This window comes from Mauremys reevesii, linkage group 20, assembly GCF_016161935.1.
Source record: "Mauremys reevesii isolate NIE-2019 linkage group 20, ASM1616193v1, whole genome shotgun sequence".
NCBI classification, from domain to species: domain Eukaryota; kingdom Metazoa; phylum Chordata; order Testudines; family Geoemydidae; genus Mauremys; species Mauremys reevesii.
In genome coordinates, this window is record NC_052642.1 from 23,696,725 (window position 1) to 23,712,956 (window position 16,232).

At 44.7% G+C, this 16,232-nt stretch overlaps 1 protein-coding gene across 3 annotated transcripts in view; it reads right to left on the bottom strand.

The window, feature by feature from the left end:
- Positions 1-289: 289 nt before the first annotated feature.
- The window catches only part of SLC13A2 (solute carrier family 13 member 2), a 29,502-nt gene continuing 13,559 nt past the window's right edge, over positions 290-16,232 (bottom strand). For all 3 annotated transcript variants that reach the window (XM_039508175.1, XM_039508176.1, XM_039508177.1), the window contains 9 exons: positions 15,642-15,868; positions 14,464-14,650; positions 14,110-14,232; positions 7,460-7,681; positions 7,070-7,182; positions 6,027-6,148; positions 3,831-3,992; positions 2,769-2,906; positions 290-1,360 (listed from right to left, as the gene is read on the bottom strand). In XM_039508175.1, coding sequence (XP_039364109.1) covers positions 1,223-1,360; positions 2,769-2,906; positions 3,831-3,992; positions 6,027-6,148; positions 7,070-7,182; positions 7,460-7,681; positions 14,110-14,232; positions 14,464-14,650; positions 15,642-15,868 — 1,432 coding nt within the window. In that variant the 3' untranslated portion in view covers positions 290-1,222. The remainder of the gene's footprint in view (positions 1,361-2,768; positions 2,907-3,830; positions 3,993-6,026; positions 6,149-7,069; positions 7,183-7,459; positions 7,682-14,109; positions 14,233-14,463; positions 14,651-15,641; positions 15,869-16,232) is intronic.

Genomic DNA, 16,232 nt, shown 5'->3' on the forward strand with positions numbered 1-16,232 from the left:
AAATGTAGTACATCCCACTGAAAGTCAGTGCATGCTTACGTTCCTACGTCACGTAGGCACTTCTGCAATTTGACCTGAAATCTGAAAACCAAGGGATATTCCATAATTGTTTCCTTGGTGTTAAAAGAAATGTTGGTTATGCTGGTTCTGCCATGGGGAGAGGGGCAAGGGTTTGGGGAGCTGATATGTGCAAGATGACAGCAGAAAGATTGGTTTCTTATAGAAAAACTAGCCAAAATGTAGGATTGCATACACATTCTTTAATTCAACCAATACGTTAGGAAACAAGAATTTTCCCATTCTCAGGAGAATGCTAGAGTTTGTCATGTTGTTACAGCAGGGGTAGTCAACAGGCGGCCCGTGGGCCAAATCTGGACTGCCAGACACTTTTGAATGGACCCCAAAATCTTTCTGTGTACTTATTATTATCATTATTATTGTTGGTTTGTTGTTGTTGTTTTTGTTATTTTCTCTGGAGTTTGGACCTTGACTATACATTGACCAACAAATTTGGACCTTGACAAAAAAATAGTCTCCCCCTGCATAGTTTTTGAGCCTCCATAAATAGTCATAGGATTGATGTTCTAGTGAAAACAGCCTCTTACTTTCAGAAGCTCTTATGAACTTCAACTACAGAGTGAATTTAAAATAAATAAATTACGGAGCAATAGAATGGGCTAGCTAGTGTTTTGATTTGTCCATAACTGTTACAATACATACATTGCCGGAGTGCTTGCAGATCACACTTACCGTTTTATGTTCACCATGCACAAGCACACATACACAGAGAGGTCTGTACCTACAAACAGAGGTTTCAAACACACACAGTTGCGTACACAACATCAGGTGCAAATGTCTCCTTCCACCCTCTTACATACACTTCTCTGTCACACGTCCTTTCCTCTTCTTGCACACTCAAAACAAACACTGAATTTGCAGTCAAAATCTGAGAGCCAATGGATGTGCCTGATACTGGGGAAAATTTCCCACTGGCTCTCAAGAGAGAGGTAGCCTGGGGACTCCAGCAAGGGTTGCACAGCGCAAGGCTATATCTTTTGCATACAGCAGAAGAGTCAGATAATTGTGTTGCTGTTAACATCTGGGTGACTTTGTTTCTAGATGTTGTGTCTGGTCCACCAAAGCTTGAGTAGATGGTGCTGCTGGTCAGAGTGAACAATACTGCTCCATCAAACACAGCAATTGGTTTCATTGTTCATCTGTATTATTTACAGGAAGCTGCTGACGTGCTGTTTGCCCATACTGGAAAGTGGTTCAAATCGAACAAGGGGTAGCCCCAGGTGTTTATGGCTAACATGATTGTCAGGACTCCCATGATGTTGAGAACACTCCCAGCTTTAGCCTAGAATTGTAAAGAAACAGTGTCAATACTTGAACTAAGTCTGTTTTTCTTTCTGCTCTGCTGATCAGGAGTAGGGAGTTTGTATGGACTGCTTTTGTGGCTTGATCTGTAGATCCTTATTCTGGCACGCAGGCTGGGCAGCCATGTCCATCTGAGGAAGATGGCCTGGGTGGAATGGCTCAGCTTTGTGCTGGGGATATAGAGGCCCAGGTGGGGAAGGGGTTGTAAATTTGGGATCCCTTGATTCCAGTAGCAGTGTGCAGAGCAAACAAACAGGAATCAAGGGATCGGATTCTGAGTGGAGCCTCTTTGAGGCAGACCACACAGTTCTCAGCCTGGGGGGAGGGAAGCCGGAGATGACTTTATGCCACCTTTGTGCCTTCCCAATTGTGAGCTGCTCTGAAGGCTGGAGTGGCCCCTGCATAGTGTTGTGGAGCTGTGGCCTCTCCTCCAGCACACCTCTCCCAGTGCTACCAGCATGGCCCCATAGCAGGTCTTGTGAGGGATCCTCACAGTACAGTCTGTGGCTGTGCTCCTCAGTTCCTGCACTGGGGGCAATTCTCCCCCAGCTTGCTCTGGGAACCTCAGAGCCCCTTTAAGCAGCTCTGGGCCTTTCGTCTGTCATAAATTAAACCCAAGAGGTTAATTTCAATACCACTGTTTTTGCCTGTAGCTGACGCTAAATCACTTAACCCAGACCATTCATCTGGTTTTCTTTCCAAAACCTCATTCACATCAGAGTAAACTGGGCTCCATATCCTAGCTGTTCAGAAGACTTCGAGTATTTATTTGGATAGGGCTAAATCTTTTCAGAAGACCTGGAATCTCAGCCACACACTTACGCAGAACTTTCTTGATTTGGCATCTAAATTTGACGTTCACTTTGGGAGGGCAACGCTGCTGCCCTTATATGTCAATTATAAAGAGGCCCTCCTCTTTCTGTGCTATCATGAGAGAGGCACGTCCAGCCATGGTAGAATGCACTGAATAACTGGCAGAGACAAACATCTGAGGCTTTGCTTAAGCTATGCAGAAGACTGTGCAGAAGAGCAGCATGATAGGAACCCTTCTGCCATTACCACAGTTTGTATTTAGTTTATCTGCATAGCTACACATGTCCATTTCCCATCAATTCCGGGTGCTGTTGGAGCACCCTAAGAAACTCTTTCCATGCAGTGTCTCTGACTGTTTTCTAAGAGCTCAATAGCAGTTCTTGTTCATAGTGCTCAGAGTGTACTCCATGGTCACGGTGACCTATGTTAATGCACAGGCCTGTGCTCTTTATTCCATTTGATTTTAGCAGGGTACAATCCGCTCTGTAATACCTTGTCAAGGAAAAACTAAGACAAAAAAGGAGAAAGGTAAAAACCAGTGTAAGTGAAAATCGGAGGGGTGCCCTGCTGCTCACCATGTCAGTAACCTTGAGCTGTCCATAGGAGAAGGCAATGGCATTGGGAGGAGTCGCCACTGGGAGCATGAATGCCAGTGATGCTGAGAGTGTGCATGGCAGCATGACGTAGAGTGGATTGAGGCAGATGGCTTGAGCCTGTGCAGGAGGTGAGAACGGAGACAGTTTTAATACCAGCACAGTTCACAAGGAGTCTGGGCCAGAAGAATCTGGCTGTGTTTAGCCATGACACATGCCCCACCTTTCCCTTTCCCAGACACTCCAGGACACTTTCCATCCTGCTTCAGAGGCTTCCAGTCACTCCCATTGTGCTCAGGAAGCAGGAGCTCCTTGTGACTAGCACACAGGGCCCTGATCCTGCTTGGGGCATTTGGCCACTACTGTAATATACATTATTAATCACAATTATCACAGTCCAATCCAGAGTCAGTGAACAAAGGGAAAAAGTCATCCAAGTCATATGTCAAGAGCTAAGTAAATGTACCACTTGAAAGAGAGAGCCCCCAAGCTCTGAGGGGCAGTGGTTGGGTAAGGGGGAATTTGGCTGTCTTCAGTGAAGAATTACAGGTCATACTGTTCAGGGTCTTATGCAAAATAAGTCTAGTGATTCTTACTCCAGTTCCCGCTGGGGCCAGATTTTCACATCATAAAACTACCCCCACACTTGGTACTAGTGGTCTCCTTATAGCCACTCTCAGTGGAGCTGCAAAGGTTTGTCTGGACCATGGAGACTGATCTATGCTGTCACCCCTAGAGGTGATCCTGGCAGGTTACGATGATGCACACTGATGTGGTGGTAGGGGGAAGTTAACACTGCCGTTGCCTTCGCTGTGAATAAAAGGACTGCAGTTGCCTGGCCTATCAGTCCTGTGGTTTTCACCTGCACACATTATTTTAGAAAGAATATATGTAATATATCTATATCCTAAACCTTATCACGTGACCAAGGACACAAGCCTGTGGTTGGCTGTTAGAGTTTTTGAGTAACTGGTTTGTACTTGGAACATGATTGAAGGTTCTTTTACTTTTCCTGCAGAAGCAATCTGAAAAGGTGGCACTTACCATGGAAGCCAGTATAGGAAGGAAGAGGGTGGTGGTAGCCACATTACTGGTGCATTCAGTGAAAGTGGCAACCAGGAGACATAACAGCAAAACAATAGCGGGAGATGAGATATTCTGCAAAGGGGTCAGTTTGTTACCTAACCATTCAGACAAACCAGATTCCTGAAAGAGAGGGATGGAGAGAGGTCAGTCAGCACCGTGGACACGTCCTGGGGCAAGTGCCATAATGAGCTACACTCAGTAAACATATTTCCCCTGCCAATCCCACTGCCTCACTCACTGCTCTCTGGAGAAAAGCAGCTCGTCTTTATTCACAGGCAACAGAACTCAAGGGAATGAATAAGACACACACACTTTTTTCATCCTAACGCCACTGAGAGGGAAAGAATACTGCATTGTCCTTTATTGATCTAAAGGGGCTCTTTCCCATTACACTGTGCAGGGCATTAGTGGTACGTGATCACTGCTTGGACCGGTCTCCTGTCCACATAACAATCTCAGCCCCTCTTTCTGACAGGCCATTGTGGGGGTCCAGCTGCCAACTTCAATGCAACATAGTCAAAAATGAGTTCTTACTCCTTCTGACCCCTCCTCCTTCCTTTCTCAGTGACTGTGGACAATACCAGCATCTGCTCTGTTCCTCAGGCCTGTAAGTTGGACATCGGTTTTGACTTAGCTGTCTCTGTAGACTCACACACCCTGACCATGTCTATATCTTGCTGCTTCTTCCTGAAAAACATCTCTGTGATTCAGCCTTTCCTCTGTCCACACAGCTAAAACTTTCACGCATTCTCATCTCACATCTTGACTACTATGACCTCCTCCTTTCTGGTATTGACAAATGCCACCTTACCCCTCCAGCCCCTCCAAATCCATTAAAAGCTCTTCCGCTAAGGTGATCTTCCTGCCTTGTCACTCAGACCACGTCCTCTCACTCTTTGTAGCCTTTCACTGGCTCCCTTTTTCCCACCACATCAAACACAAACAACTTCTCTTCGCCTGTAACTTCCTTCGTGGCCTATCCCTGCTTTCTTTATTCTCTCTTACACAGCACGGAGCCATCAGCCACCTCTTCTGGACCACCAGTAGTGCAGGTCTTTATTTCCTATTCATCAGATTGTTCCATAATCAATTTCTCCTATGCCACCTCTGATGTATGTGGGTAGTTCCCCATTAACATCTGCACAGTACTGTAACCAGGCTGCGACCATTGCTTTACTACACTAATCATCATCCTCTCGCTGTTTCCATGTGTTTCACCGCACCATCTGTTTGGAGTAGCCACCCATTGTTTCTTGTGTTATATGAACATCTTTTTGTTATCGGTGTGTGCAATGCCTAGCAAAATAGGGTCCTAATCCCCGACTGGGGCTTCTCGTTGTTACCACAAAACAAATGACTATTTGTTAGACATGGTGCTTTCTTACGTTGAATTCAATTCAGTATCTCATTGTTCTACATCAGTTTCCAACATTTGGTTTCCAAATCTGAGGTGAGAGAGGAACAAGTTGTCCATGGTTGGCCCATCAGTTGCATATATTGCTACTCATAATGTTCTCCGAATCACAGTGGAAAAGTCTTCTGACTTAGACTCTGCTCTACGTTCTACCATTTTCATTCTGTTCTTTTCTATTCCATTTCACAGCCACCCTTGCTAACAAATGTATATGGGGATGCAAGTCACGCCTGCTGTACAACTTCTGTTTAATGGGAGGTGTCTGCATCAGGCGGCCTTTAGCCCAGCTGGCTACTAGGTGGCAATGCTGCATTGCACAGATACAGCACTGAACAGTAAAGAAGCCTGAAATCATTTGGAATCCCATCATGGCAGATCTTGCCTGCCTGAGCCTCCTCACACTTTGGCAACAGTTGGGCAGCTTGTCATGACAATAAATCATCATTGACTTGCATTATTTGATGTGTTTGACCCTTCCCGCATGTGTCCCCTGCTCAGAATCACAGTTAGTTGTTCTGCCTCCGTGGGTAGTGGCTGTGTCACCTGTGCACAGCAGCAATAGAAACTCAGGAGCGAGCACAAGACATGTTCTTAATGCTGGTCTCCAGCTGAGAGAATGGGCATTTGGTGCTACCAGAGTGCCCTCTGGTGTTCCACAGGGTGCAAACAAAAATAAAAGGACAAAATAAAACCTTGTCCAGTTAGATGAATGTTTCTGGTAAGCAGAGAGATGAAATTACCTCACTGCCTTTGGCCAGGGCAAAGCCACCTCCCAGCAAAATCACAATGTTCCAAGGCATCTTCTGATTAACCGTCTTCCAGTCCAAGAGAGCAGGGAGCACTGGAATCTGCCTTGTGCTATCTAAAATCCAGAACCAATCTGTGAGCCACAGGGATGGAGAGCACATCCAGAGAGCATCTCTGCACTCCACTCCCAAGGACAAGGGGAAAGTGTAAGCTGCAGCAGCTTTGTGGACATTGGTCCAGCTGTTCCTTTAGTTGCTTTGGTGCACATTGCTCCCCTGACAAACAGCAACAGTGCCCACAATATAGCCCTTCCCTCAGCTCCATGCTCCTAGTGTAGCTGAGAGTTTGTTCTAAGACACAGCAACACTACTAGGGTCTGATGCCTGTGAGACTCCCCACTTCTTGGGAGTGGAGAGCTGGAGCAACATGGGATGGGGTAGGGGAAAAACTTCCGATCAGTGAGATCTACTAGACCGTGGGATTGTCTCCTAACGGAAGTGACGGAAGCTTCATCACTTCAAACTTTTAAAACTAGACTAGAGAAAACACTAGTGAGTAAGTCGTAGGGAACTCGCCCTCACCCCCAGAAGGTGGAAGAATGGACTAGATGTTTGGGAACATATCCTCAGAGCTGCTAAATATCCTCCCAGGAAATCTTATATCTCCTCCTTGACTCTCCAGCTTCAGCAGTGATGATTCATGCATATAATTCCCTTTGCTGAGCAAAAAGAATGAGGAGCACTTGTGGCACCTTAGAGACTAACACACATATTTGGGCATAAGCTTTTGTGGGCTAAAACCCACTTCATCAGATGCACCAGAAACGGAATCATTCTGTGATCAGCGAACTGCACAGTGGAAAGCATATAATTTCAGTCCTGCAGGAAACCACAAACAGCTCTGAAGTTACATCCCCAGCACTATCCTTTGGCTCCTTGGAATTGTTCAGTGTTTGAAATTCCCCTTGTAAATCCAAGATGCAGGGAAACTTCCTGTGTCCTATTGCGATTTTCTGATGTACTGAGCTAGTTCTTACCTTGTTGTGGCGCTTGCTGTGCCCTATTATGACATAGATAGGTGGGGATCTCTGAAGGGATTAGAAACATCAGAAGTGAAATGAAGATGACAACTGTCGCATCAGTCACATAACTGCAAGAGATTGATCCAGAAATGAGTCTAGTACGTTTGGCAGGGGTATTGAAGGAGCTAGGGCAGCACAATCTGGGGCAAGATTTTACATCTGGATTAGGCATGGTACTGCTGAAAGGCTAGGCCACAGACTATGCAGGATTTATCCAGATGGGAACAGACAGCCAATGTGGTTTGAGCAGGTGAGAAGGCAGGATACTCTCCCGCACGCCCATACTGGATCTCTACTGTTCAGTGTTTGGCTGCTGTTTGGGGGGAATGGGAAAAGCAATTATACCTTTCGCCATTCTTGTTGAAGACATTAGTTGCCCAGCCTGGGATGAACCCAGGGTCTCTGGTAAACCAAAGCACCACCAATAATAAGAAGAGGACTGTGACAGCTATCTCTGCAAATCTCATGGGGCCCAGCTTCTTGTGCTCGTCCTTGATAATCTTGTAAGCCATTTTCTGCTTAGCCTTCATAGACGCATTACCTCCGCAACCGAAATTATTCCGAAAGCTAGAATAAAACAGAGAAGCAGATGTCATAGCAATTCCCTGGGTATCTGCAGCATTTAAAAGAACATACTGAATTGGCATCCAAAGTCTGCATTTCTCGGAGTGCCAAAACCATATTATTGATTTGTATGACCATAGCGCCTGGGAGCCCTCGTCAGGGACCAGGACCCCATTGTGCTAGGTGCTGCACAGGCACAGACTAAAAAGCCAGTCCCTGTGCCAAAGAGTGTACAGGCTAAATGTGAGACAAAAGACACTAGATGGACAGAGAGAGAGAGAGAGATGGTGGGAACAAGGAAACAATGAGAAAATGGGCAGCTGTGGTCTCAGTGCACCATCAGGTTAACTGGTGTCAAGTTTTTTGTAGGCATTGAGGCAAAGGAGCATTTTGAGGAGGGATTTGAAGGCAGAGAATGAGGTAGCTTTGAGAATGAATATGGACAGATCCTCACCAGTGTGAGGAGCAGCCTGGGAGAAAGCATCAAGGGCCTTGTTTGAACATTGAACAAGTGGGCAATGGAGACTGACATCATGGGCCCATTGCAGTCTTGCCCTGCTCCTATCCATTCAGAATGCTGCTGACATTTCAGTAGTGAATAAAAGATGACAGGTGGGGTCTGTGAAGTGAAGACAAGCAGCTTTTGTATGATGCGACAGAGAAGAGGGGAGCCAGTGGAAGGATTCAAGAAGAGGGAGGACATGCTTATAGCAACCAGCTAGGAAAGTGATCTTTGCAGCAGCATTCTGAATGGATAGGAGCAGGGCAAGACTGCATTTGTCAAGATGAGAGAACAGATTGTTATGGTGACGGAGATGCAAGACGCTAAGAGTATTAGCTGTGTGGATGAATAGGAACAGTTTCATCTTAGAGATGTCACGCAGAAAGAATCAGCAAGATTTAGACATAGTCTGGATGTGAAGATCTAGTTGTTGAAGATGATGCCAAGATTATGCACCTGAATGACAGACAGGCTGGGAACAGGTCATGAGAGACTTTGCCAAGAGTGGTTTCGGTGGAGTGGAAGTTGGCAGAAGCCAGATTGGAGAGGGTCTAGGATGGAATTGGAGGAGAGGAACTCAAGATCGCGATTGTAAACAGTGCATTCAGTGAGCTTAGAGATGACAGGGGAAAAGGGCAGTAGCTGGAGAGGCAAGTGGGCTCAAAGGTGTTGGGAGACGGGGGTTAAGATGGGAGAGACAAAAGGTATTGCTACGCTTTGGGGTGGAGATGTAATTTCCAGTTTGGGAAGACATTCCCAGGCTAGATCTGATCAGACAAGTGCGCTAAAAACAGAAATATAGCCACAGCAGCACAACGGATGGGAGGGGTTAGGTGCCCTGACTTCATAAGAGCATCAGAATGGTATATGGGTCAGAGATGGTCCATCTAGCCCAGTATTCTGTCTTCCGACAGTGGCTGGTGCTAGATGTCTCAGAAGGAATGAGCAGAACTGGGCAGTTATCAAGTGATCCCTCCCCTGTCATCCAGCTTCTGGCAGTCAGAGGTTTAGGGACACCCAGGGCATGGGCTGTGTCCCTGCCCAGCCTGGCTAATAGCGATTGATGGGCCTGGCCTCCAGGAACTGATCTAGTTATTTTTTAACCCAGTTAATCCTTTCGCCTTTACAACTTCTCCTGGCAACGAGTTCCAGAGGGTGACTGTGCTTTGTATGAAGAAATACTTCCTTGTCTCTTACATCTGCTCCTTATTAATTTCATCCAGTGGCCCCTGGTTCTTGTGTTAGGAGAAGGAGTAAATAACACTTCCCTATTCACTTCCTCCACACCAGTCACCATTTTATAGGCCTCTGTTGTATCCCCCCCTTAGTTGTTGTTTTTCTAAGCTGAACAGTCCCAGTCTTTTTACTCTCTCCTCATACGGAATCTATTCCATATCCCGATTCGTTTTTGTTGCCCTTCTTTGTACCTTTTTCAATACTAATGTATCTTTTCTGAGGTGGGGCAATCAGAACTGATTGGAGTACCAAGGTGTGGGCCTACCAAGGATTTATTTATATAGTGGCATTATGATATTTTCTCTCTTATTATCTATCTCTTTCCTAATGGTTCCTAACATACTCTTAGTTTTTTTGACTGCTGCTGCACACTGAGCACATGTTTTCAGATAGAGATCTCGGTGTCATCGTGGATAGTTCTCTTAAGAGGTATCAGCTCATTTAGATCCCATAATTGGATATGTATAGTTAGGATTCTGTTTTCCAACGGGCATAACTTTGCAGTTATTGACACTGAATTTCATCTGCTGGTTTGTTGCCCAGTTTTGGGAGATCCCGTTGTAACTTTTCACAATCATCTTTGGCTTAACTGTTTTGAGTAATTTAGTATCATCTGCAAACTTTGCCCACCTCCCTGTTCACCCCTTTTCTTAGATCCTTTATGAATATGTTGAGTAGGACTGGTCCCAGTACAGATCCCTGGGGACCCTCCCAGGAGCGGCGCCAGAGTTTCTGGCGTCCTAGGCAGGATTTGGGAGGTGGCATTTTGTGCGCTCCCCATGGGGCACGTGGGAGCTTCCAGTTCCACTCCCGTCGTGCCGCCGAAGAAGGACCCTCCACCGAAATGCTGCAGGCGACAGTGGCAGTCATTGAGCTGCTCAGTTGCCTGCCGCTGTTTTCTGCAGCACGTCGGCAGAAGGTCCTTCTTCGGCGGCACGATGGAAACGGAAGCTCCCTTGCGCCCCATGGGGAGCGCACAGAATGCCGCCCCCCAAATCCTGGCACCCTAGGCGACTGCCTAGGGTCACCTAATGGAAGCGCCGGCCCTGAACCCTCTTATTTACCTCTCTCCATTGTGAAAACTGACCATTTATTCCGACCCTTTGTTTCCTATCTTTTAACCAGTTACTGATCCATGAGAGGACCTACCCTCTTATCCCATGACTGCTCATTTTGCGTAAAAGCTTGTAGTGTGGGACCTTGTCAAAGGCTTTCTGAAAATCCAAGTACACTATATCAACTGAATCACCCTTGTCCATATGCTTGTTGATACCCTAAAAGAATTTGAATAGATTGGTGAGGGATGATTTCCCTTTTCAAAAGCTGTGTTGATTCTTCCCCCACATATCTTATTCATCTATATGTCTGATAATTCTGTTCTTTATTATAGTTACCTGGTACTGAAGTTAGGCTTATTGGCCTGTAATTGCCAGGAGCAGCTCTGGAGCCTTTTTGAAAAATCTGGTACAGAGGCTGATTTAAGTGATAGGTTACACACCACAGTTAGGAGTTCTCCAGTTTCCTGAGTTCCTTCAGAACTCTTGAGTGATACTCTCTGGCCCTGGTGACTTCTTACTGTTTAATTTATCAGTTTGTTCCAAAACCTCCTCTACTGACACCTCAATCTGGGTCAGTTCCTCAGATTTATCACCTAAAAAGAATGGCTCAGGTGTGGGAATCTGCCTCACAAGCTCTGCAGTGAAGACTGATGCAAAGAATTCATTTAGCTTCTCCGCAATGGTCTTGTGTTTTGTAGCCCTGAGGATTAATCTGTTGGTCTGTATAAAATGTCTTTTTGATAAAAGTGTGTAGGCTGCATAGATTAATAGAATTATTTACAATAAGCTGTAATGCAAGATACCTAGAAACTTCTAGGCCAGACATCCTGGCCAATTTCCTCTGTGACGCTGAAAGCAACCTTTAAGACCCTTACTCAGAAAAGTAATAATAGGAGACAAACCTACGCAAAATGTCTAGGGACCTTTTGAATGTCTGCTAACCTTTCACCTAGATAGGGTAAAAACGGGGGAATTTCTGCCCACAAATTTCACACATATATACCGCAGATGCGTACATATCTGTCATTAATACGCACACAAAAGGTCAGCCTATGAAAACAGGTACTCTCACCTTTCCATGGGGGAAAGACAAATTTGGGCATAGGAGGAAGGATTTCTCCCTATAAAAAGGGTAACAATCCACCATTAGGGGGGTGATACACCTATCTATTTTCTTATCGTCTCAACCTACTTCGAAGCCTCTTCCTCCTACGAAAGCTGTCAATACTAAGTCGTAGTATTAATTCTTTTCACAGTTGTAAGTATGAACAAATTCTTATTTCTGCTTCACTTCTAAGCATTTAGTTTATAGAGGGCTAAAACTCATAACTATACTTCCTCTATCAGAGGTATGAAATTCACTCTAATGCTACTGTTGCAGAGTGCATTTAGAACTGTGATATTTGTAACTTTGTAATCTCAAACTGCTTTTAACATTTTACCTTTACTTATTGTTTCATTGATTTTAAATCAAAGGTCTTAATTGACTAATTTTGTCTCAGTGTAATTTCCTGTCAGATACCCCAATCTCCTTGTATAAATTCTGTAAAGCCTGATTCAAGACGAACTTTATCTTCTGATCACACATATTGGCGAGCCATACCCATATTATTAATATCTATTAATTATTATTAATTAGAAAATTAATTATTAAATAAAACTAAATTAAGTGGATACATTCCACTGTCCCTACTAACCCTCCCCAAATCAGGCTACAGTTTCTTGAGTGCTCCTTTAGCACCTTGATCTTCCAGTGCCCCCACTGATTGTTTGGCAGGCTTCCTGCTTCTACTATACTTACAAATTTAGCTGTTAGTATTTGTGTCCCTTTCTCTGATCTTTAACTTCTTTTTGGCCTGCCTAATTATGCTTTTACACTTGACTTGCCAAAGTTGATGTTCCTTTCTGTTTTCCTCAGTAGGATTTGCCTTCCAGTTAGTAAAGGATGCCTTTTTGCCTCTAACTGCCTCTTTTACTCTGCTGTTCAGGCATAGTGGCAATTTTTTGATCTTCTTACTATTTTTTTTTCTTCTAATTTGTATTCGGGGTATACATTTAGTTTGGTGTGGTGTTTTTAAAGAGTTTCCATGCAGCTTGCAGGCATTTCACTTGGGATTGTTCCCTTTAATTTCCTTTCAACTACTTTCTTCATTTGTGTGTCGTTCCCCTTGCTGAAGTTAAATGCTACAGTGGTGGGTTTCTTTGGTCCCCCCCCCCAAGGATGTTAAATTTAACCACATTATGGCCGTTATTACTTATCAATTCAGCTATAGTTACCTCATGGACCAGATCCTGTGCTCCACTTAGGACTGAGTCAAGAACTGCCTCTCCCCTTGTGGATTCCAGGACTAGCTGCCCCAAGAAGGAGTCATTAATGATTCTAGAAAGTTTATCGCTGCATCCTGTTCTGAGGTGGTATATATGTAGTCAACATGGGGATAGTTGAAATCGCTCATTATTTTTGGGTTTTCTTTTTTTGTAGCCTCTCTAATCTCCCTGAGCATTTCACAGTCACCATCACCATCCTTGTCAGGGAGTCAGTAGTATATTCCTTCTGCTATATGCTTATTATTCAAGCATGGAATTTCTTTCCATAGAGATTCTATGGTACTCCGTTTAAGATTTTTACTATATTTGATTCTATATTTTCTTTCACTTGTAGGGCCACCTCCCACACGAGTGTGAGCATATTTTGTACCCTGGTATTACCATCTCCCATTGATTGTCATCATTCCACCAAGTTTCTGTGATGCCTGTTATATCAATATCCTCATTTAATACCAAGCCCTTAAGTTCACCCATCTTAGACTACTTTAGACTACTATCATTTGTATACAAGCACTTAAAATGTGTCACTATTTAGTTTGCCTTCATTTGATGGAATTGAATGGGACTCTGTTTTGTTTGACTATTTCTCTGCAGTTCCTACCTGTATGGGTAAGTGGTAAGTGGATTTCTTGGGGAGTGGATAATACAAATTCTCTGATTATGCAAAACCCTCCTTTTGAAGCTATGCCCAAAGGAGAGGGTGACTGCTGGGTGATTACCAGTTCCTGCAGATTGGAGATCAAAGACCCCAGCTGTATAAAGAAACAGCTGATCTGCTCAGTCTGGGTGCTGGTTCTGGATCTAAAGACTGTTATGAACATGTAAACACAGGGAACATACTGCTGTGGGGTTTGAGGCAATGACCCCTATGTTGAAGTTAGGAGTGACCTCTGGTAAGCTTTTTACCATGCAAGTAGTTTCTTTTATCGTATTTATATGCATTCTCTGGGATGCTTTTACATTCAGAATAAATATGCTTGCTTAGAAGGATCTGAGTGGTAACTTGTAACTGGGAATAGACTTGGAGAGAAAGCAAAGCCCAGGCGCTGACCTTTAGGCAGACTGGCTTGCTAGGGATATCACAGTATAGATCAGTGAGTGTGAGGCCTTAAAACCCCTGGTCAGAAGGGAGTTGGACAAGGATTCCTACCCAGAAACAGGAGATGGCTGGAGACCTGAAACGTGACTGGGAACTCCTGGAGCAGATCACAGAGCAGGGAATACAGGTGTAGTTACTCTAAAACTGTGACAGGATCAACGGCAGAAACATCAATTTATATTTGTTTTAATGAGCATAAAGTACTTACTCAAATCCCAAGAACATTATCTGGAGCCAAATCCAGGAAAGAGCCAGCAACAGTAACGCGGTAGGGAAAGCGAACATGAACCAGGAAGCGAAGTTCACCACATTGTTATTGGTAGGAAAGAGCCTGGAAGTATAAACAGATGTCACCACTACGGCTGCCTCATCATCTGTGCCCAGAGAGGAGAGGGGGCTGTGGGGCCAGACCGAAACGAGCTTGTCCGGGTTCTCCCTTCCTCAGAATGGCGTCAAATTTACCTTTTCCTTCTCTGCTTTGGCTGCAGCTTAGCCCCAGCCCAAGGTTACTACTAACAGACAGCAATTCTGGGGGTGCAGTCCCAAACCCCTCTGTACTCACTGATCCATCTGTCCCTTCATCACCAGGTTGGGGGAAGTACCAGTCAGGGTTGCGATCCCTCCAATACTGGCCGCATAACAAACAGAGAGGCTCATTCCCTTGCAAAATGTCAGGTGCTTCTCCTCTTCCAGCTGCTTCACATCTTTCAGTTTCTCCTCTTCCTCCACTGTCAACACATGTCTGTTATCTGGGTGCAGAAGCAGGAACAGGAGAGGAGTTGCACAAGCGGGGCTTGACAGGAATGGGGAAGGTTGTTGTGCCTGCACAACACAGTATTCCCAGTTTAGGAACAACAGGCTATCCCAAGGTGAGAAATGGCATTGAGACATGGTCATTTCAGGGCAGTTCCCTGAGCCTCAGTCCCATTTAATGTTTGCATTGATGCAAAATCCCAGGAAAAGTTTTTTTTTGAGAAAATTGGAATAATACACAAAATATGGATGTTTGATAACCTCACGTGGCTACACTAGTAACTGGAATCAGCAATGTCTGAACTTTGCGGGGGGAGTGGGAGAAGAAAACACATTCAGGAACACAGGCAACTGGAGAACTGGCAGCTCATCCCACATCAGGACCTGATTAAGAAAGGTTTGTGATTCAAATTCAAGGGCACTTGAGTAGAATCGAGGGGTCAGAATAGAAGAGGAAGGCTGATAAAGAAAGGGAGCTGCTTGTTCACAAATTCAGAGATTTTAAGGCCAGTAGGAAACAATTGTGATCTTCCAACCTGACCTCCTTAATGAAACAGGCCAGAGAACTGTACACTGCCATCCATGTATCAAGCCCAATAATTTGTGATCGAGGTACAGTATATTTTTAGAAAGACAACCAACTTGCTATAGGGAATCCAAGTGATGGAGAATTTGATACTTCCCTATGAAAGTTACTCCAGTGATTAATTACCCTCATTTTACATTTGCATCTTATTTCCAGTTTGAATTTTTCTGACTTCAGCTTCCATCCACTGGGTCTTGTTATACCTTTTTTTGCTAGATTAAAGAGTTCTCTCATATCAGAAATCTTCTCTGATATAGTCTGGATGCCACAGACATCTTTCTCCCTTATGAAGTTAAAATTTAGAAGCAGAGATGAATGTTGAGGCCAGAAGCACCTAATGTGGAGATGGAGAAGGAATCTACATATACACCTTTACTCCTAAAACACCTACAGCTACGCACCTTGTTTTTGTGTCTCTTGAGAGGCATCTGATTTATCTGGCACCTCCTGCAGCTCAAAGGCTTTGTTGATGCTCTCAGCCACATGCCCAACTGGACTGGTCTCCTCCTCTGACTTGTGCAGCTGCTCCAGTACAGCTTGGGCTATTGGTATCATCATGGCAGTGGAGGCAGTATTGCTGATCCACATGGACAGGAACGCAGTGACAGACATGAAGCCCATAATTAGCCTGCAATGAAGAGGATTGATGTGAAGCTCACTTCAGAAGTCAAGAGCACAAAGGCTTTCCTCAAAGTGCTCCATTACTCCATTTCTCTCCCACCCCACAGACACAAAGGACAAAATTATCTTCAGGTCTCTCAATTACTTAATGGCCTGGATTTTGTTTGCACGTAAATTCACCACTAGCCCAGGATTCTTCTCAGGGGAGGAGGGAGGATGAAAGTCAGGGAAGAAGAGGGAGCCTAGGAGAGGATGGAGAGAAAAGAGGAGGAGAGGTTTCCAGGAGAAAAAGATACATATTGCAACAGTGTGTTTGACAGGATCCATTAGTGATTGCACAGAAGACCATTCCATGCTGTGGCTAGAATTCT